Raw genomic sequence first — 21,922 nt, forward strand, 5'->3', positions numbered from 1 at the left:
GTATAGGGACAGAGACATCAAACCCCTGGGGAAATATGTAATACTACCTGACTTGAACACAGACAACGTTTACATTATCACAACAGTATAAATGATCTTTATTAGTTTTCAACTTTCAGAATGAACTCTGAAACAAAAGACCTAACTATGGTTAAAGGTCAGAACGTAAATTTTACCAACCTTGATAATATAAAAATAAGGGTATAGCCAAGCAAACCTGGCTGGTACAGAGCATGGTCCTCACTCTGGAAAAATGGGAATTGAGACACACTGGCTAAAACTGATACATCAACAAACTTGAAAGGTTAAAACCAGTCACCTCTGAAGAGCAGGTCTAGGCTCCAGGGGTGGAGGGAACTGTCATTATAAATCTCTGTAAGAAAGTTTTTTTTTAAACCATGCATACATTACTTTGGTTAAAAAACAGTGCCTGTTTAAAGTTATTTTAAACAGCCCAAGACAAATGTGCTGTCACTCTGCTGCGGCCACTTAACTCAACAGCCACTCTTCATGGCTCCCTGGGCTGGGCTGTTTACATGTGAGTTAGGGACAGTGAACTCCAGACAACACTGCCTTGATGATAGAGTCTCACATATTTCAAGCTTTCCCTTGGCTAATGTTTAGACAGAAAATGAGGATTAAGTTCAGGAAATATCTCTTGGGGGAGTCAATAAAAAACACATACATACACACAAAGAGACTTCAGGAAATCAAGTTTGTATTAGCATTATTTTAGCCCATACTTTCTTTATCCAGATTTATTTCCTTTCTGATCATTATGACTTTCATATAAGTTGCCAAAATACATTACCTCTGATTTTATGTAACTGTAAAGTTAGGATACAAAAAGCATAAAAACATCTACAAGTACCAAAACCTCTATGACCTTACAATTTCATGATGCAGGAAAGGGGCACAAAATAAGGAATACAAATAAATTATAATCTAAAGAGTTACATACAATGTTTCCTTTATTTATTAAAATCCACAAGGAAAGTGTTTCTAAGCTGTTATTAGCAATTATGAACACAACCCCCTGTGCTCTTCAATGTTCTGCTCACATGTCCAGCCTAACAAGCACTGGAGACAGCCAGCTTCTTCAAATGATCCATGAACACCTGTAGGCTAACATCATCAGTTAGGATGGGTGCTCCTGTTTCCTGAAATTTAATGGGAAAGATTTATTGGCATGTTATCTTAAAAGCTGCTCAGAATTCATCAATTATTAAGGACTTTCCACCTCAGAACATTCAGTGTTACCATCTCTGCTAGGAGTACTCCACCACTGCCATCCTCTGCATAGCTAACTATTCCACCAATGGAAGCATAATTTCCTCACAGAACCCTTCTCTGACCCATGGAGATCAGGCCATCCCTGCCACTACAGACAGTTCTGGGCATATGCCCTTCTCTGCCTTAACCCTCTCCATCATTCTGCTGACTTGTCGTCTTCCCCATCGCTCTCCCTGCACCCAGCCCAATGCTCTTCATGCCATGCTTACAACAGAAGTTTGTATGGTATATTTACCAATAAGTGGATCAGTATCTTCACTGAACAGATGGATATTTGTGATATCAGAAAATGTTTGTGATTCGTGTAATGTCAAGGGAAAAGAACTGAACAGAAACCTTGATTTCTAGTAAGATCCCAAATTTGTAAAAAAAAAAAAAAAAAAAAAAAAAAAGGGATCCCTGGGTGGCGCAGCGGTTTGGCGCCTGCCTTTGGCCCAGGGCGCGATCCTGGAGACCCGGGATCGAATCCCACATCAGGCTCCCGGTGCATGGAGCCTGCTTCTCCCTCTGCCTGTCTCTCTGCCTCTCTCTCTCTCCCTGTGTGACTATCATAAATAAATAAAAATTAAAAAAAAAAAAAGTAAAAATATACAGGATATACATATTTCATATTACCTACAATGAAGTGAGAAATAATTTAACTCTACTGATAGTGGCATTATATGTAATGTTAATTTCCTTTATTAATCTTTTCTTTAAAATATTCAAAATTTCCAAAATGATACTGTACTACTATTATGAAAATAAAAGCATGACTAAAATTTTATAAGAAGATGTCTTCCAGGAAGAAGGAGTAGATGTGCTTTTCCCTATTCCTCCAATAAGTACAACTAAAAACCCTGGGTATTTTATATAAAACAAACATAAGAAGACTCTGAAAGGTGGAGAGAAGAGAGCAGACAATTCAAGGGCCTTGGGTCCCAAGAAACAACACAATGTGAGTCCTTTGGGTTTCCTTTTTGCCTTATATATCCCAGACCTGGAGCTGAAGAGGCGGACAATCAGTGGACACAGACAAAAACATGAGAGAAAGCCCACTCTCTTTAGCTAGCTAAAGGACCAGCATAGCCTTGCAAGACAAAAAAATGTTAAGTAAGAACTCCGGTCAAAGATGGCAGAAAAAACTGTGACCCCCACCCCCCAGCAAAGGCTGAGCAAGTCCCTTAGACTCACTCTCACAAGACAGTAACAAGGAACCCTGACACCCCCACCAGGATACTCTCAGAGAAGGCCAAGTATGGCACGGGAAATTTCATTCCTCATGGCCTGGCGGATGTTTCCCTATAGCCATGATATCTGTAGAGACCATTCGGGGAGCCTGTACTTCCACCTCAACCTGGCAGTAGTAAGATGTCCTCCGTGTCCCCTGTACTGGGACAGTCACTACCATCTAACACAAAGGCTGTCTCCACTGCAGGATCAGTGGGGACTAGGTGGGGAGCTGGAACATCCATCCTCAGCCAGCAGTAACAATGAACTGTCCCCCACCCAGGTGTCAAGAGGCCAAAGGGAACCTAGTTTGCTACCTGGCAGTAATCAAACAATATCCTCCCCACTTCCCTCACAGAGCACCCAAAAGACAAGACACAAAAAGGAAAAAAAAAGATATTCACAGTGGCAAGTAAGAAATACGCTGCCCCTATTTGTAGATGACATGATTATTTATGTTGAAAATCCCAAAGAATCTAAAAAAAGCCCCCTCCCAGATATAGTATGTGACTCAGGAAAGTCACAGTACATAAAATAAACATACAAAAATCAACGGTATTTCTATATATTAGCAATGAACACTGGTACACTGATATCAAAACTGTAATACCATTCATAATCACTCAAAAAAAAGTGAAAACATTCAACACTAAAGAAGAAACCAAAGTAGAATAGAGTCATACTGAGTTCACATACTAGAAGGCTCAACACAGTGAAGATGTCAATTCTCCCCAAATTGATACAGAAGATTAATGTAATTCTTATCAAAATCCCAGCAAAAGTCTTTAAAGACTTAGGCAAGATAACTCTAAAATTCTCATGTAGAAGCAAAGGAACCAGAATAGCTAGGACAATTTTGAAAAAGAAGTTGAAGAAATCAGTCTCCTTGATTTGAATACTTACGATACAGCTACAGTAATCAAGGCAGTGGTATTGGTAGAGGGATAGAAACACAGATCAACATACAGAGAAGAAAACCCAGAAATGGACTCACTCAAATATGAGCAACTAACTGTTGACAAGATACAAAAGTAGTTCAGTGGAAGCAAGACAGCCTTTTCAACAAATGGTGCTGGAACAATGAGACACCATACATAAAAAATAAAACTAAGCCTCACATCTTATACAAAAATTAACTCAAAATGGATCACAGTATGAAATGGAAATATAAAGTTAGACAAACACAAGAGATCTTTGGGGTCTAGGGCTAGGTAAAGTGTTATTGGACTCGGCACCAAAAGCATGATCCATAAAAGGAAAATTGGTAAAGTGGACTTCATAAAAATTAAACACTTTTGCTCTTCAAAGACCCTGTGAAGAGGGTGTACAAAGAAGCTAGAGGTGAGAGAAAATACTTACAAACCACATATTCAACAAAAGGCTAGCATGCAGAACATATAAAAAACATAAAACTCAATGGCAGAAAAAGCAAATAATCCAATTATAAGATGGATAAAAGAGATTTGAAGAAAATATACAGATGGAAAAGAAGTACATGGAAAGCAGCTCCACATTATTAGCCACTAAGAAATATAACTTAAAACCACAACATTACACCACTACACACCTACCGGAATAGTTAAAAATCAAAATCCTGACAATCCCAAATGCTAGCAAGGATGTGGAGAAACTGGATCACTCCTACATTATTAGTGGGGATGTAGAAGGATGCAATCACTATGGAAAACAATATGGCAGTTTCTGAGACTGACTATGTGACTGCCATAACACTGAGCAAATGTACTCCTGGGCATTTATCTTGGCGAAAGGAAGACTTCTGATCATAAGAAATCTATACATGAATATTTATTTATTTATTTTTTTATACATGAATATTTATAGCAGCTTTACTCCTAATAGCCAGGAACTGTGAACAACCCAGATGTCTTCAACAGGTGAATGATTAAACAACTACAGGACACCAATACCACAGACTACTACTTGGCAAGTAAAAGGAAACAGATTATTGATTCATGCAACAATCTGGATGAATCTCTAGACAACCATACTGAAGGAAAAAAGCCAGTCCCCAAAGGTTACATACCATGCAATTTCACATACATAACTTTTTTTTTTTAAGGTTTTATTTATTTGAGAGAGAGAGCGCGTACATGTGCATGCATGTGAGCAGAGAGGACCAGAGAGAGTGATCTCCAGTGAACTCTGTACTGAGCACAGAGCCTGATGCAGGGCTCAATCCTACAATCCTGATATCATGACCTGACCCGAAACCAAGACTGAGCTACCCAAGGGCCCCACATACCTAACACTTTTTTTTTTTTTTTTAAGATTTTATTTATTTATTTGAGAGGCAGGGAGAGAATGTGAGTGGGGAAGGAGAGGGAGAGAGAATCTGAAGCAGACTACACTGAGCACAGAGCCCGATGTGGGGCTCTCTATCTACGACCACAAGATCATGACCTGAACTGAAACCCAAATTCTAGAAGTGGAGAACACAGCAGCAGTGGCCAGGTGTTAAGGAAGAGGTGGAGGCAGGACGGAAGGGAGAGTGACTTTTCGAGGGGGAATGAGAAATCTTGTGATGATGGAAACGTGTACCTGGCCCATATCTATGCCAATATCCTGGCTGTGATACTGCATTACGGTTTTGCAAGATGTTCTCACTGGGGAACATGAGGGGAAGTGCACAGGGAATCTCTCTGTATTATTTTTCACAACTGCTTATAAATTTAAAATTACCTCAAAAGAAAAGTTTAATTTTCCAAAGTGTTTTAAGAAAACAGAGTGAAAGAGACTTAGTTGAGAGAACTATAAATGTTGAAAATAATTAAATAAAACAGAGACTGAAGAGTGAGAAGGCAGAACCAGAGGTGAGCAGATGTTTTTGCCCTGCACCCTTGAGAGAGAGAGCAGAGTGTGCACGCGCGGGGGGGGGGGGGGGAGTTGGGGAGATGTTGCTGAGTCTATGAGAAGAGCCAAATGCAGGTCACACTAGTGTTTTGTCCTCTGGCCCAAATCTGTCATATTATGCTGTGTACTACATAAGGGATCCACACAAGGTACCCCCTCCTGCCTCAGCTATGTTGTTCAAAGTTTGTTTGTTTTTTTTACCCCCAGCAAAATACTTGAGTCATTCTGTCTGTAAGGCCAAAAGAGATCCATCTGGTAATGCATTTTTCAAAAAGCAATCTGGCCTCCTCCCAGATACCTGATAATTTCTTACCTGTCCCCAGGCATACAGGTTATTGTGTGTCTGAGATGGGTTCACTTTGGACAAAAGGAATCGAGCCTTTAAAAACAAGAAATTCAAAGGTTACAAGTGACAATATTAGTGTAGGAGAAAAAAAAGTTCTTACCACATTTCTTTTGTTAAATTAGCATTTTCCTACCGCATAGGAACCCATTTATTTAGTATAAAGCCTATAACTCTCCATTTATTATGGTTCCTAAAACATGAGATATGTTTTACTTTGGTAATACTCTACTTTCACATTAACCTTTTTCTACCACTCATTTAAGAAGTCCTATTCGGAAATTTGCCTGAATGTCAATTTATGTCACCACATAAAATGTTAACCATGCTATTTGGATTTATCGCCATTTACATCATGAAACCAACAGAACATGAGAGCTGGAATTCAGCTCACTTACCTGGCTGCCTCCATGCTCTGTGTTAATGTAACGTGGCATAGGGAAGCGTGCTTGCAGAATCTCTTGGGCATCATCCAGTGGTGCCTGCAGGAGGTGCTTGAAGTTTTCATACTCAGGCATGTCTTGGTACCCAGCTTTACGCCACTGGGCTATGGTCTGCACCAAAACAAACCAACCAAAACCACTGTGGAAACACTGAAATGATAATCTTCAAGAACACTCTTGACATTTTAACACTCCCACTGCCACACGGAACTCATTTCCAGTGAGGAAGTCATGTCAAGAATGACAAGTTGCTGCGGGGAGCAAAGGGGAGCTGGGTAGGCTAAGGATGAGTAAGCAAAGAGGTGGAGCCAGGACACCCCCCACCTACATAGTTCTCTCAGAAATGCCAGAGCCATCAGTCACACATCTTCCCTAACTGTACATACCAACTAGCTAAAAACACCCAGGGGATGGCTGTCCCAAGGAGCCACCCATTCTTTCCACTTCACTGCCACCACCGGGTCCAGCCTCTCATGTCCTTTCAGCTGGTAGGGAAAGGTATTTGTTGGCTTCCAATGTAGAATCCATTCCCCTTTCTTCTTCCTAAGGGCTACACCTCTACACCCGACTCCAGTTCCTAGTGTCACAGACTCATCCCCAACTCCCCTGAGCTCTGAGTTGGCATACTCTTGGTAGGGGAGAGAAAAGCTGCAAGAATCAATACATGGATGTTCATTAGGCAAGTAGAAGGCAAATACTACAGTATGGAAGGTAAAGCCTGTCTCCCCAGCTCAGCTAACACCATGTCTCACCCTCTTTTATCCCCACTGGCAACTGCTCTAGAAAATGCCTTGTGTACTTGCGCACACAAGAAATCAAGAAATAGGGATCCCTGGGTGGCGCTGCGGTTTAGCGCCTGCCTTTGGCCCAGGGCGCGATCCTGGAGACCCGGGATCGAATCCCACGTCGGGCTCCCGGTGCATGGAGCCTGCTTCTCCCTCTGCCTGTGTCTCTGCCTCTCTCTCTCTCTGCGTGTGTGTGACTATCATAAATAAATAAAAATTTAAAAAAAAAAAAAAAAAAAAAAAAAAAAAAAAAAGAAATCAAGAAATATTCTCTGATTAATATATCTTTATAAACAATCAGAAGTGCTTTCATATGTTATTTAGGGGACACTAAAAAAGAAAACAGTGGAGAAGGGAAATGATCGGAGGGTTTTAAAAACAGAACTGTTAGTCTGGTAACAGAAGGAGGATTCTCTTTAGATGCTTCCTTCTGCAGCCTGCTCTCCTCCTCTTCTCAGGGTTTCCAGCAACATTTTCAAGGTCTTAATTTCTGACTGGTAGCACAGAGGAAATGCCCATAAGCTTGTTTGGATCCAAGAGTTCATTAGAACACTTACAACCAGCAGGCTCGGGGCTTTTGGAGAGTGAGAACTCTGTCACTGTCTTTATCTTTAGAACCCATCATTCGCACACACACAGCATGCAATAAATGTGTGGATGAAGAAGACAGGGATTGTGGTCAGAATGTCTTTAAGGTGTGAGCTGAAGGCATAAATATCCACAGCATGATTATTGCCCCTATAGGAACCAGTGGGAACAGCAGTTGGTGACCCAATGGGCAAGTGGCTAGCAGAGTGAGTGTTTATATGCTGAAAAAAGTTAAAAAGTATAAAATGCATATTAGTATCAGAAAACTAATTCATCCTAAGTTGTTAATAATATTCTGAAATACAACATATACCTTTGCAGGACATTTGAAATCAATGTCTAATGTAGAGACACTAGGAAGTCAAGTCAATCACCAAAGCAATTTATTGAAGGTAAAGAATGGACAACAGAAGGAAAAGAATGTATCAATGAACATAATGCTCAGTTAGAGGATTTTCTCCAGAGGAACTACTCACTTTCTTATGAAACCCCTTTGAGAAAGAAAGGGACTCTCCCCTGAAAGTCATTCACAGTTGTCCTAGGGACCCACATACTAGTGTAAGGGTCAGTGTGCTATGTTGTTTCATCAAAGGAAAACTTGAGACCTAAGCTTATTGTTTACTAGAAACTCTAACATAACTCCAAAAGGACAACAGTGTGTGTGAAGAGTTGGCTGAGGGAAAGTAAAGTGTTTATATGCTGAAAAAAGTTAAAAAGTATAAAATGCATATTAGTATCAGAAAACTAATTCATCCTAAGTTGTTAATAATATTCTGAAATACAACATATACCTTTGCAGGACATTTGAAATCAATGTCTAATGTAGAGACACTAGGAAGTCAAGTCAATCACCAAAGCAATTTATTGAAGGTAAAGAATGGACAACAGAAGGAAAAGAATGTATCAATGAACATAATGCTCAGTTAGAGGATTTTCTCCAGAGGAACTACTCACTTTCTTATGAAACCCCTTTGAGAAAGAAAGGGACTCTCCCCTGAAAGTCATTCACAGTTGTCCTAGGGACCCACATACTAGTGTAAGGGTCAGTGTGCTATGTTGTTTCATCAAAGGAAAACTTGAGACCTAAGCTTATTGTTTACTAGAAACTCTAACATAACTCCAAAAGGACAACAGTGTGTGTGAAGAGTTGGCTGAGGGAAAGTAAAGTGATCTTGCCTAACGACTCGAAAAGCAGTTAAGTTAGGACGATTTAGAAGGACCACCTGAGACTTATTTACAGCAAATGGAATTAAAATTACTATAGATACCAATACCCCTAGGGACTTGAAAAAAAAATGTATCTAATAGAATAAAAGCCGCTATACTCATTCTAATAAACAGCAGGTCTTCTCAGCCCAAATTATTTCAAATGTCATAAAAACCTGAATGAATAAAAAGAAAGCCAAAACAATAGTAAGGAAATAAATTAATGTTTTCTTACCTCACCAAGATAAATGACAATTTGGAAGAAAGTATCCATCAGCAAAATTCTGTCAGCTAGAATGCTGCTGCTGTCCAACAGTACTGGCTGAAGAAGAAGGGACAGAGACAACACTGGTCTTCCCCCTGGTCCCACACGGTGACCACCCCAACCCCCACCTGGGGTGTCTCCAGGACAGTTACAAGGCTGGTTACCAATGGTACCCAGCACGGGGGTTCTCCCCATCTTTAAGGAGACTCCCGCTCTCTGCTCGGTAAGCAGTTCTGAGTATCAACTTCTATTAGAAAGAGGCTCCAAATAATCCCTCATCAACTGGGAAGAGAGATTAAGGACATCTTTTGCTCCAGGAACCAGAGTTAATTCCAAACATTCTCAGTTTTGTGTTAGAAATATATTTTAACTACTGGAGACACATTCTCTCAAATCTACTGCCATAGGGCACCTGAGTGGCTCAGTGGTTGCATGTCTGCCTTTGGCTCAGGTCATGACCCCAGGGTCCTGGGATCCAGTCCCGCATCAGGCTCCCCGGAGGGAGCCTGCTCCTATGCCTCTGCCTCTTTTTCTGTGTCTCTCATGAATGAATAAATAAATAAATAAATAAAATCTTAAAAAAAAAGAATCTATTGCCATAAATGACTGACAACAGTGATGCCTACATAAAAAAGAACAGCTTTTAAGACGAGTTTTAACAACTTATCACCAAACATGTTTTCATTATATTTCTACTTCAAAAATAAAAGTAATGTGTTAAGGAAAATTTGAAAATTTGTATCCAAGTCACATAGTTTTTAATTCTTATATGTTAAAAAATACATAATTTGGGAAAGTTTCTATTTTGATTTTTTTTCACATTATTCTTTTTTTTTAGTAACATCTACACCTAATGAGGGCTTGAACTCATGACCCAGAGATCGAGTCCCAAGCTATGCCAACCCACCCAGACAGGCACTTTTTAAAATAATTAAATTCAATACTTGTATCTTTCTTTTCCTTTTTTTTAATTTTTATTTTTAAGTAATCTCTACTTCCCAAGTAACTCCAATGTGGGGTATGAACTCATGACCCCAAGATAAAGGGTCACCTTCTCTACCAACTGAGTGAGCCAGGTTCCCCTTCATGTAACACCTTGATATTTTATCATATTACATGAACTTTGTAAATATTTCCTAGATTACTTACTCTCCTACTATTAAATACTTGGATTGTTGTACCAATTTCTACAATAATAGCTCATTTTACTATTTCTTCGAACAACATTTTTTCTGTATAAAAGAGGATTTCCTTCAGGCACAAGGCATATACTAGGCCAAAGAATATGAACACGTTGAGAAAAAAAGTACCCACATATTTTTATAAGTTTTTTTACATGTAATCCTGCCTTCCACAGATAGTAGGCGTTCTTTATATGTCTTGTGACTTTTACCTATGTGCATTTCTTAATAATCAGAAATAATGTTAAATTACTATAAAGATTCAAAGTTTTTTTTTTTTTTTACAGCTTTGGTCTAAGAGTAAACTTGCTGGAAAAAAAAAAACACCTCATATTAGGTGATTCCAATTCTAAGAAAAGCATTCACTAAGCCTCACCTCTGGTGGCCCATGAAACGAATAGGAGTACAGAATGGGCTGGATCATGATGAGGGACTGGGTTAGATCCTGCCGGGCAAAATGGTGCCTATAATACGACGACTCATCAGGGCTGTTGTTAAACACTTGGAGAAATGGAGATCTTCGAAGATGGAACATGAACTGAATTTATAAAGGAAAAAAAAAAAAGAAAATGCATACAGCTGTAACTTTCTTAGACACCCAGACAACAGTCTTGCCTTAGGTCTCTGAAAGAGAAGCACCACTTTCAGACACAGGTCTCTGAGTTCATGGAAGCAGAAAGAACAATGGTAGTACCAGGGCCTGGAGGAAGAGGGAACTGGAAGTTGTTATTGAATAAGTAGAGAGTTTCAGTTTTGCAGGACAAGAAAGTTCTGGAGATCTACTGGATAACAATGTGAAGATACTGAAAATTACTGAACTGCATACTTAAAAATGGTTAAAATGGCAAATTGTATGTGTTTTTCACAATTATAAACATTATTTTTCAGAAAGGGAGTGGGGCCCTTTGGGTATGTCAAAGCCTCCACATGTAAGGGGAAGGCAAAGCAGTATTTATTTCTGGGTCACTGGGCCAGGTTGGAGACAGAACATCTGCTCTAGAGAGGCCACAATACCATAAGGAAAAGGCACACTCCAGGCAGCCACAATAAAAAGTTGTGAGTACAATGCAAGTCAATACTAGTAGGATGGGATGGGGAAGCAGGAGGCTTCCCAAGTCAATGGGAGCCGTGCATGAGGAGGCCAGAGGGAGGGAGCTCCAGCTGCAGTAACAGATGAGAGGCTGGACTGCTGAGGACTCAAGCTGCTACACTGGCATCAGGGGTGCAAGTAACAGAGGGACAAATATGAGGCTGGAGAGGTGTGTTCTTTACTCTGAGGATCAGAAGGTGCATGGCTGACTTTTAGCTCACTCTAGAGAGGTGTCAATACTTAAAAAAATAAAAATAAAAAAATAAAATAGGGCGCCTGGATGGCTCATTAAGCATCCAACTCTTGATCTCAGGTCTTTTTTTTTTTTTTTTTTTAAGATTTTATTTATTTATTCATAGAGACAGAGAGAGGGAGAGGCAGAGACACAGGCAGAGGAAGAAGCAGGCATCATACAGAGAGCCTGACGTGGGACTCGATCCAGGGTCTCCAGGATCACGCCCTGGTCTGCAGGCGGCGCTAAACCGCTGCGCCACTGGGGCTGCCCTGATCTCAGATCTTGATCTCAAAAGTTCTGAGCTCAAGCCCCACGTTAAAAAAAAAAAAAGAAAGAAGAAAAGAAAAGAAAAGAGAAGAGAAGAGAAGAGAAGAGAAGAGAAGAGAAGAGAAGAGAAGAGAAGAGAAAAGAAAAGAAGAAAAGACACAAAGAGGTGCCAGAACATGAAAATGAGCTGCCCTGAGACATATAAAGACTGAGACTCCAAATATTGAACCATCAGTTTCTACATAATAATCATGGCTGATATTCAATACACCCTTTGTGCAAGGCACTTGATAAGAATGACTTAATCCTTCTAACAAACCCACAAAGTAGGTTCTCTTACCATCCCTAGTTTATGGGTGAGCAAGCTGCAGAACAGGCAACTCACCCAAGGCCACTCACACTGAGGAGCGGAACTGCTTTATTCCAGATATCTGGCTCCAGAGACTCGGCGCTTGACCTCTAACCTAGATGCCTCAGCAAAACGAATCTTACAAACCACTTCAATTCAATGGTTTTCCTCTTCAGTCTTATCAGGTCCCTTGGCCAAGATGGGGCGGGGGGTGCTCCAGCAGTACCCGGTGGGTAAGGGTGGTACGTGGGCACAACTAGAGCAGCTGCATGTCTATCTGCTTTAAATGTGCTGGCTTTTGAGGGGGTTCTCTCAGAGAAAGGATTCCACAGCCTTAATGAGACTGCAAACCACTTCTCTGGACCCATTCCTTCCTAATAAAAAGGAAACCAATATCCATGGGGGTTCAGGACCTCATCCTGGATCAACAGTAGCAGAGCAAGTGCTAGAACTCCACTTGAACTCTGGCAAGTCCAGAGCTCCTTACACAACACTGTAGAGCTTCAACTGCCCTAGCACAGGCCACAGGGGCACGCATCAGGGACCACAGAGCCCTGACTTGGGCTGGGGGTCAAGTGAAATGACCCCTATGGCCCCCCGTTAGCCCTGAGAGTCCAAGCTATACAAGACAAGTTCATGACTGAAATCTGTGTCCCCCTTCTAAACTGAATAATCAAACAAATAATACCTACTAGAATATTTGAGTGCATGAAAGTTAAAAATGAAAGTTTTCTGCTTTCTACTTATTCATTATTAAGGCATCTTGGGGGGAAGGGAAAAAGTTGGCTCTGCTTCCAGTTCGAGAAAGCTGCATTTGTGAAGGGACCACCTGAGAGCCGTGGGCCCCAGACGTGGAGCGGGCCTGCACCCACCAAACGTTAACGGGTGCCTGGCCTGGCAGTGACACTCTATCCACCTTGGTGTGCCATCCTCATGACCACTCACCATGCTAAGCCGTAGCTTCCTCATTTACAGAGGAGGATGGATGTTCAGGAGAGGCATATGCATGGACTCCTGATAGCAGCTTCACACTGAGTGCACTCTCTCCCTCCTCTCACTGCCCAAGGGCTCCCAGATGCCCAGCTTGTGCACAATGCACAGGAGCTGCTTCTTACTACTAATCCCCAGCTACGATACAGCACCATCACCAGACATGTCTCATTAAATATATGTCATTCTCTGGGGTCCCATTTTGTTATATTCACCTTCACATGTGCTTCACTTCCTTGAGTTGCTGCTGAGGTAGCTGCCTACCCAGAACCGCTACAAAATAAAAGATCTTGCTGTGGCCTTCAGCACCGATCCTGTTTTACTTTTTCATGGGAATTGTGAAGCCACTATTTATCGTCTCTCCACATGTCATCTGTCTCCTGTAGGGCTGAGGCAGTGTCTCGCACACCGTCGCAGTATCCATCCTGAACTGAACAACCTTCACTTATAGACGGAGCCTCAAAACACACCGATTCTTCACTTTAGCCTGGGAGCAGCAAGTTTGATTTCTATCACAATTTATTCTCCAGTTGTTTAAAAAATACTTCTTACCTGAGGATACAGAGAGAAGGAATCTGATAACCTAAATGAAGTGGGGTCTTCTTTATTATACTGTCCAAACTTCTGACACTGTTGAAAGAAAACAGGAAAAAAAAAGAGACAGAGAGAGAGAGACAAAGAAAGAAAGAAAGAAAAAGGCGAGAAAAAAGGTCAAGTTAGTGTCACCTGGAAAAACCCTGGCAATGGGAGAGCTGCATCCCACTCTCAACTCTGACTGAGGGTCCGGACCAGAACTTCTCGGGCACAGCCAGGCAGACCCATCACCATCACGCAGGGTGTTGCTGAACAGATTCTGATTCTACAGACCGACCCCGAGAGTTCCTGCATTTCTAAGCAGCTCCCAGGGCACAACACCAGACGACTGCTCTGACCAGTCGGTGGCTCGAGAAGCTCTCTCAGGCACCTTTTCCATAGGGAAAGCCTCTAAGTCTGGGACGCTACAGCTCAATCTTCTTCCTTCTTTCAAAGACAAGTTTCTGAACATTTTCTCTTCTCGCTTTTATTACCTCTTTGTTTCACACATCTCCTTGGCCTGTAGAGAATCGGACCTTCTACCACTGAAAGAAAACCCATCTCTGACAGTTACCCGCTGCTACCAAGTCCGATGACCTTGTATGGCTTTTACCTTCCTGGATTCCTCAGCACCACCAATCAAGTGGCTCCCCCAAGCTTTGTGAAATTCTCCTTCAGCCGCTAACATAGCATGTTCCTATTTCTCCTACCTAATCCTTCTCTGTCTTGTTCCATAGCCCTTCATCTTCCTACCTCCTAACTGTGGGTCCCTTAGAGGCTAGCTCTTGCTCCCTGCTCCCATCCTCACTGCCTCAGCTACAAGTAACAGGAGAGCCAGACTGATGTCATCACCCCTCCCTCCAGTGCTGCCTCTAACCTGAGCTCCTATGGGAACTTCTACCCAACTATAGGACAGCTTCCCTTGGACATACTTTCACAAGTTCACGAATAAAATAAATTGAATTTATCATATAAAAAAAAATTACTCCTTCCTTCACCCTTCCCATCTTCTATCTCTTTTACCTCTCCATCATCCTTATAGTCACCCATACTCAAATCTTGTCGTTTTTGTTTTTTTTTTAAGATTTTATTTATTTGTCTGAAAGAGGGAAATAATAGAGAAAAAGCACAAGCAGGAAAGGGGCAGAGGGAAAGGCAGAAGCAGGCTCCCTACCAAGCAGAGTGCCTGATGCAGGGCTCAATCTAGGACCTCGATATCATGACCTGAGCCAAAAGCAGATGCTTAACTGAGCCACCCAGGCTCCCCAAGTCAATGCTGACTTTTTGGTTTTTGATTTCACATACAGTTTGAGCAAGTTTTAGCAATTCTTCTTTCAGCATACATCCGGATTCCAAACTTTTTTCTCCTCCCCTCCAACTGTCCTACCACCACCCGGTTGCCGCTCCCTTGAGCTTCCAGCATCCTCCACTCCTCTCCCTGTCAGAAGCCTTTTACCTTCCAGTTTATTTCATATGGTTATGGTGAATGTAAACATAAGCCATCATGCTGATGGCATGTCCCTGCTTAAAAAATCACACCTAAGCACCACCACCCCCAAGCAACATTTAAGGCAATGACTTACTTTAAAATCCAGGCATTCTGATAGAATTGTTGAATCACTATGTAGTGCGCCTGAAGCTAAAATTATATTGTATGTCACCCATACTTCAAAATAAAAATTAAAATAAATTCATAAGTAAAATTCTACAATTTTACAATTCTACATTCTACAATTAAGCCACACCTTCACTGCTTCTCCTCACCATACAATCTGTGCTCCCATGGTTTCTCCAGGTCCCCAGCATAAGTTGAAATGCACAGCCTGTCCCACAAGCTTATTAATGCTTTCCTTGTTTAAATTACTTGTGTTTGTCTCCTAATTAGACCCAGAATAACACATGAGGCATCTCTACACTCACTGGGGCCATGGACTCCTATTGCTAAAAAAAACCCTCTAAAATCTGAAAGGAGAATATAGAACCACAGCATCCACAGGGACTCATCTAAATCTACACAAATTTGCATCCTTCTCTGAATGTCCTGTGAGGGATGCCTGGGTGGCTCAGTGGTTGAGCGTCTGCCTTTGGCTCAGGGCATGATCCCGGAGTCCCGGGATCGAGTCCCACATCGGACTCCCTGCATGAAGCCTGCTTCTCCCTCTGCCTGTGTCTCTGCCTCTCTCTCTCTCTCTGTGTCTGTCTCTCATTGAATAAACAAATAAAATCGTTTAAAAAAATTAAATAAACAAACAAACAAATAAATAAATAAATAATGTCCTGTGAGTCTTGTTTTTCCCCATGACGTAAGCCCTTGAGGGGAAAATGCATGTGTAATACTTCTCTGGTCATTCCCAGAACGTCCATTGTTTGGCATAAGGTAAGCAACAAAAAGTGCTTGCTGACTGACTGGATGAAAATATAGTCATAAGTACCAGTTTTCTTTTCTTAAACACAGAGCAGAGATTACAACTGAACCTGGTGCCACAGTTCCCAACTCACCAGTCGGATGAGCTGTCGGTCCAGCCACCGGAGCACATCGGGCCCCTCCTCCGATTCCGCACGGAACACTCCCAGTCGAGCCATCAAGACTGCTGCAGCCTCCTGGTCAAATGCTGCTTCTATGTGCCGGAGCTGGCTCTGTGCATCTGCCCAACTGACAAATCCAGGATTAGTGCCATACTTAACCACTTGAGAGAGACCAGAAAGTCAGCCTTCCAGTAAGATAAAGACGCCTAAATCCCACTCCTTCATCTAAGGTGACATAGATCAGAACTGCAATGTCAGTAAGGAACCAACAGTTTTACATACATTTTCATTTATCCTCATGTGATCTCTGAAGGCTCTAAGAGCAAAGAAAAAATTACAGAAAACTTCCCAACGTTCTACAAGATAGCATAAGAACAAGACACTCTCCTTACACTATTGGGGAAAATACGGATTAGCTTTTTAAAAGAGTAGTTTCACAGGATACAAAATTCTACTTTTGTGAAGTGGCTGGAAAGAAATACTCAACATACATAAAGATCTAAACACATGAATGCAGCACTGTTGGAAGGAAGGTAGGATCTGAAATTCCTTTAAGAGACAAGTGATACATGCCATCCAAACTGTGCAATGCTATGCAGCCATTACAGGGAACGAACAGCTTGTATGTATTAAGAGGGAAGATGTCCCTAACACATTACTGAAAAAAGTTTACAAACATGCCAACATAAGAAGTCATACATGCACAATATACACACATATGACCTAGAACTCCATGGAAATGGGCCTGTGAAGATAACACCAGTGCAATAATAGCATTTCACCTCTGGGGAAAGTGGGTAAAGAGATTCATTCTTCATATACTTATGAGCTGCTCGAATTTTTTACAAGGAGGATGTATTTATGGGCTACTTATCTGAAAATAATAAAACTTAATTTTTAATGAACTTATTCCTACCAAAAGAGGATTCTTCTAGCCAAGTGCCTGCAGGCCTAACTAGGTTGGCCGGCAATGCCTCTTCCTCTTCCCCCTCCTCTGATCAAATAAACCAGTGAGGACTGGTGAGAACCACTTAATGGAATTACAAAGATAAACTAAAAGATGCTAAATTATCTCTTCAAAGGAAAAACACTGGTGGCTGAACAGAAAAGCTGGGACTGCTCACTTTCTGGCAATGGTGGTCACACGGATGCGTCTCTGGGTGCTGGAGTGTTGATACTGCGTGACAAACTGGATGGCGCCTCTGCCTCCTTGGGGGACGGGGGCGTTGTGCTGCAGGCAACAGGCCATACACCTGGTTACTGTTACAGGTATGACTCAAACACAAAGGGTCACAGCGCCCCCTGTGCTCTTCCCAAAACAACTGACACAGTAGTGACAGAGTGGTCCTTGATGCATTCTGAATGGTACACTTAAAATCTGGGCATTTCACTCTACATAACTTTTACCTCAAAAAAAAAAAAAAAAAGCATGAAAAATAAGATTGATAAATGGAATATGGCAAAGCAAAATAAATATAGTAAAATATTAACTACAGAATCCAAGTGACAAAAAAAAAAAAGAAAAAAAAAAAAGAATCCAAATGACAGGTATACAAATACTGACTGTACAGTTCTTTCCATTTTTCTGTAAATTAGAATTTTTAAAAATAGAATACTGGGGAAAAAACTGACACTCAAAAATTCACGAACATTAAGAAGGCCAGTAAAAGCTATTCCGCTTCTGATAAGCTTAGCAGTCCAACAAGTTAAGTGATAAAAGCAATGTGCCATCTGACTCTGACCAAACCCTGAGAGGAAAATAAAGATCATGCTGGACTGGTTTCAGGCAAACATAAGGTGGAAGTAGCATCAGTCTAAAGAAGCCAGGAGCCAACAGTCTGTGATAAATCAGAAAACACAACACTGACACATGAATACTCATGAAGAAATCCAACTCACCTGGTTGACTACTTCAAAATAGATGCCAAGTGTAGATGTGGGATCCAGGCCACAGATTTTCCACTGATTCGTGCCACCAACACCAAGTTCCTAGGGTGAAAAGAGGAATAAAAAAAAAAAAAAAAAAAAAAAAAAAACTACTGCTGTGGTTAATTAATAATAAAAAGTACTGACTCTAAGAACGGTAGGCTACTTAGATCACCTCATTCCAAATGAAAATTTTAATTTAGGGACGCCTGGGTGGCTCAGCAGTTTAGCATCTGCCTTTGGCCCAGGGTGTGATCCTGGAGTCCCAGGATTGAATCCCGCATTGGGCTCCCTGCATGGAGACTGCTTCTCCCTCTCCCTGTCTCTGCCTCTCTCTCTCTTCTGTGTCTCTCATGAATAAATAAAATATTCTAAAATTTAAATTTAAAAGTACAATTAAAAGCCAGAATAAGATTTAAGATTTATTACAGACCTCTAAAATTAAGGATTTTTTATTTTTTATTTTTTAGATTTATCTATTTATTAGAGAGCCAGCAAGTGAAGGGAAGGGCAGAGGGAGAGAGAGAATCTCAAGCAAACTCCAGAAAGAAAGAAAGAAAGAAAGAAATCAAGAGGAGTAGAGGAAAAAGAAAAAAGAAAATTTTCACTCTTCTATCAGCACAAACACCTCAGTGGGCCAGAAACCTTCCGAGCCCCAAAAATACATTTTCTCCCTACCAGACAAATTCCTTATGTAAGCATTTACTCTGCTTTTACCAGAGTAATTACAAAGATGAGATCAGGAAATTGCCATTTTATAACCTCCGATGAAACAATGATTCAGGGATCCCTGGGTGGCGCAGCGGTTTAGCGCCTGCCTTTGGCCCAGGGCGCGATCCTGGAAACCCGGGATCGAATCCCATGTCAGGCTCCCAGTGCATGGAGCCTGCTTCTCCCTCTGCCTGTGTCTCTGCCTCTCTCTCTGTGTGACTATCATAAATAAATAAAAATTAAAAAAAAAATAAAAAAAAAAGGAAACAATGAATCAGGTAAGAATAATCAATGGATGCTAAAACCATCAGGTGGAAAGGTGGTTGGCACACAGAGTATTCCTATTTTGCCACAATCTCGTTCAACAGATTTTTTTTTAAGATTTTATTTATTTATTCATAAGATACAGAGAGAAAGGCAGAGACACAGACAGAGGGAGAAGCAGGCTCCCTGCAGGAAGCCCAAAGTGGGACTTGATCCAGGGACCTCGGGATCAGGCCCTGAGCCAAAGGCTCAACCGCTGAGCCACTCAGGTGCCCCTCGTTCAACGGACTTCTTGCTAATGGCAAAAAAGGAAATGTGCCCTTGTGACAGTAAGACATGGGGCAGTCATCACCTTCACACTGTCTAACTCAGTGCCACTAACACGTGACTGGACAGAAGTGCCTCTTGAAGAAACACACATGAAGTGTAAGACCACTCAGGAACTGTGGTAGATAAAAAGGTCTAACCTGAATCTAATTGCTAATCTAACTTCCACCTTACAGAAAATATAGGAAGGATAGAAACCAGTTCACCACCACTACAAGGAAATAATCGCATACAGCAAGAATATGCAATACTTTATTGCAGAAGACACCAGTGCTTGCTTGGCACGATCTATTCAACAAATCAGTGTCATCAAATAAAACAAGCAAAAACCCCTGAGGAACAGGAAGACGGTTCCAAATTTTAAAAGACTAAGGATAGAGACACCTGGGTGGCTCAGGGGTTGACCGTCTCCCTTTGGCTCAGGGTGTGATCCCAGAGTTCCGGGATTGAGTCCCACATTGGGCTTCCTGCATGGAGTTTGCTTCTTCCTCTGTCTCTGTCTGTCATGAATAAATAAATAAAATCTTAAAAAAAAAAAAAAAAGTCTAAGGCTATATTATGCTAGATGCAATACTGGTTAGAGGGTGGAAAAAACCACTCTGAAGGGCATTTGGGGAGAAATTAGGAAAATATGACTAGACATGGATGGTATTAGCAAATTATTGTTTTCTTGGGTTTGCTATAATGTCGTGGTAGGAGAACATCCTTAATTTTAGAAGATGCACACTGAAAGATTAAGTGTCATGACGTCTACAGCATGTTGTTTCAAGGTTCTGGGAAGCATGATAAAGTGAACATGGCAGAGACATAATGACCAGCTAGATAGAGCAAATAATGCAAAGAAAGAGGACAAGTATAACTATATGTTAACAAGTGCTGACTCTAAATGGTACGTGTGCAGGACTCCTCACACTCTTCTTTAAGCTTCTCTGTATGTTGAATTTATTTCCCCCTCTTTGCATCCTCCAATTCCCATCCCGAAATCTCATGGCTGATCCCTACCGGACGCTAGAACAGCTAATCAGCTCATACTGATTCATAAAAATCATCTTCTTAGGCAGATTTTAAGTCTATGGAACATATTTTAGAACCTTCTGACACCCTGCCGGGAATTGGGGGTACAAGTCCCCAAGTACACTGGGGAAATGAGGGACTCCTTAGACAGGCTTTGGGCAGCTACCCGCCTAACCCAAGGGATTACAGGAATATTCTCTTGATCAAATCACTCTGCATCTGGCAACTTCAACAAAAGGTTAACCAAAGTAGTCACTAAGTCAATGTTCACTGCTAATGAAGACAAAGTGAGGATGTGAAAAATGAAATCTGGCATGAGCTTTCACTGTGCCAGGGGCTCTTCTGAGCATTCTACCTGAACTTACTCCTTTAGCTCTTCCAACAGCGCTCGTCAAGTGAGGTACTATTACTATCCCCACTTTCCAGATAAAGACTCAGTTGAATCCCAGAGCATTAAGTATGTTGTCCGGGCCACAAGATTGGCACAGGCAGATCTGTGCCCTTGTATCCATGTCTGGCTCTACACACCACCATCTCGCTGAAGAGAACAAGGGAAGGATGGGATTGGGACAATCCCAGCCCAGAACCACCCTGGACAGGCCTCATTGGACCCAATGGTTTGTTCTCCTGGCAGCTAAAATACAAGCAGAAGAAGTGAGCCACCAGCAAAACCACCTCACCACCAGTGTAGTGTAACTTAACTGAGTTCACATATTCTGAAAATTTCTTACCCAAAGAACACAGCTATCTGTATACACAACAGTGTCATTCATGCCCAACCAATTCAAAATGGTCTCTGAGAAGTGAGACAAAGGTTTGTCCCTAAGGGCAACAAGCACAGAGGTTTATTCCTGAAGGATCTTGCTGAATGCCTAGATGGTTAAAAAGAACAGGTGTGTGGCTCACTGGTAGACACACAAGGACAGTGGGGTTAGGGGAACCTGGGCTCTAGCTCCTCTGTTATCAGCTCTGTCTTGCCTAGACAGCAAGATACTTGGCTCCTCTGACCCTCTCTCTGACCCTCTAGATAGATGGATGGACAGACAGGTATAACACCACATCTCAGAGCTGTGGTCATCATCAAGAGCTGACCCTTCTCCCCTCATCAAAGACACATCCCGACAAGTGACAGGATCTAAGGCTACCCTGCTCTGACGTTTCTAATGGGTTAAATCCTGAGGCATAGGAGATGAGGATGATGGAGCTTTCCTTACGTTTTCTGACACACATGGTCCTTTCACATTCAGAGACACACAAGGACCAATGGCTCCTGCAACTTTCAGTTCCCGAGAAGTCTAAAAGGGAAATACACAAGAATATAAAGTTAAAATTCATGCAGAACTGCACTCCCACAAAAGACATAGCTAAAACTTCCAGGAAAAATAGGGCACCATTATCATTCCACCAATAAGAAATCCTACGTGGATCATGCTCTTACAAGCTTTTCCATGCCCACTATGATCTGA

General features: G+C 41.6%; 1 protein-coding gene across 7 annotated transcripts in view; it reads right to left on the reverse strand.

Moving 5' to 3' along the window:
• Positions 1–701: 701 nt before the first annotated feature.
• Positions 702–21,922, reverse strand: part of SEC23B (SEC23 homolog B, COPII coat complex component) — a 38,657-nt gene continuing 17,436 nt past the window's right edge. For 4 of the 7 annotated variants that reach the window (XM_072799877.1, XM_072799878.1, XM_072799879.1 and 1 more), the window contains exons 11-20: positions 21,671–21,751; positions 18,114–18,203; positions 17,339–17,445; positions 16,188–16,341; positions 13,668–13,745; positions 10,561–10,722; positions 8,974–9,060; positions 6,115–6,270; positions 5,687–5,752; positions 702–1,160 (exon numbers count right to left, since the gene is read on the reverse strand). In XM_072799877.1, coding sequence (XP_072655978.1) covers positions 1,071–1,160; positions 5,687–5,752; positions 6,115–6,270; positions 8,974–9,060; positions 10,561–10,722; positions 13,668–13,745; positions 16,188–16,341; positions 17,339–17,445; positions 18,114–18,203; positions 21,671–21,751 — 1,071 coding nt within the window. In that variant the 3' untranslated portion in view covers positions 702–1,070. The remainder of the gene's footprint in view (positions 1,161–5,686; positions 5,753–6,114; positions 6,271–8,973; positions 9,061–10,560; positions 10,723–13,667; positions 13,746–16,187; positions 16,342–17,338; positions 17,446–18,113; positions 18,204–21,670; positions 21,752–21,922) is intronic. The other 3 variants (XM_072799882.1, XM_072799881.1, XM_072799880.1) reach the window with 2 other exon arrangements.

The sequence above is a fragment of the Canis lupus genome, chromosome 26 (genome assembly GCF_048164855.1).
Source record: "Canis lupus baileyi chromosome 26, mCanLup2.hap1, whole genome shotgun sequence".
NCBI classification, from domain to species: domain Eukaryota; kingdom Metazoa; phylum Chordata; class Mammalia; order Carnivora; family Canidae; genus Canis; species Canis lupus.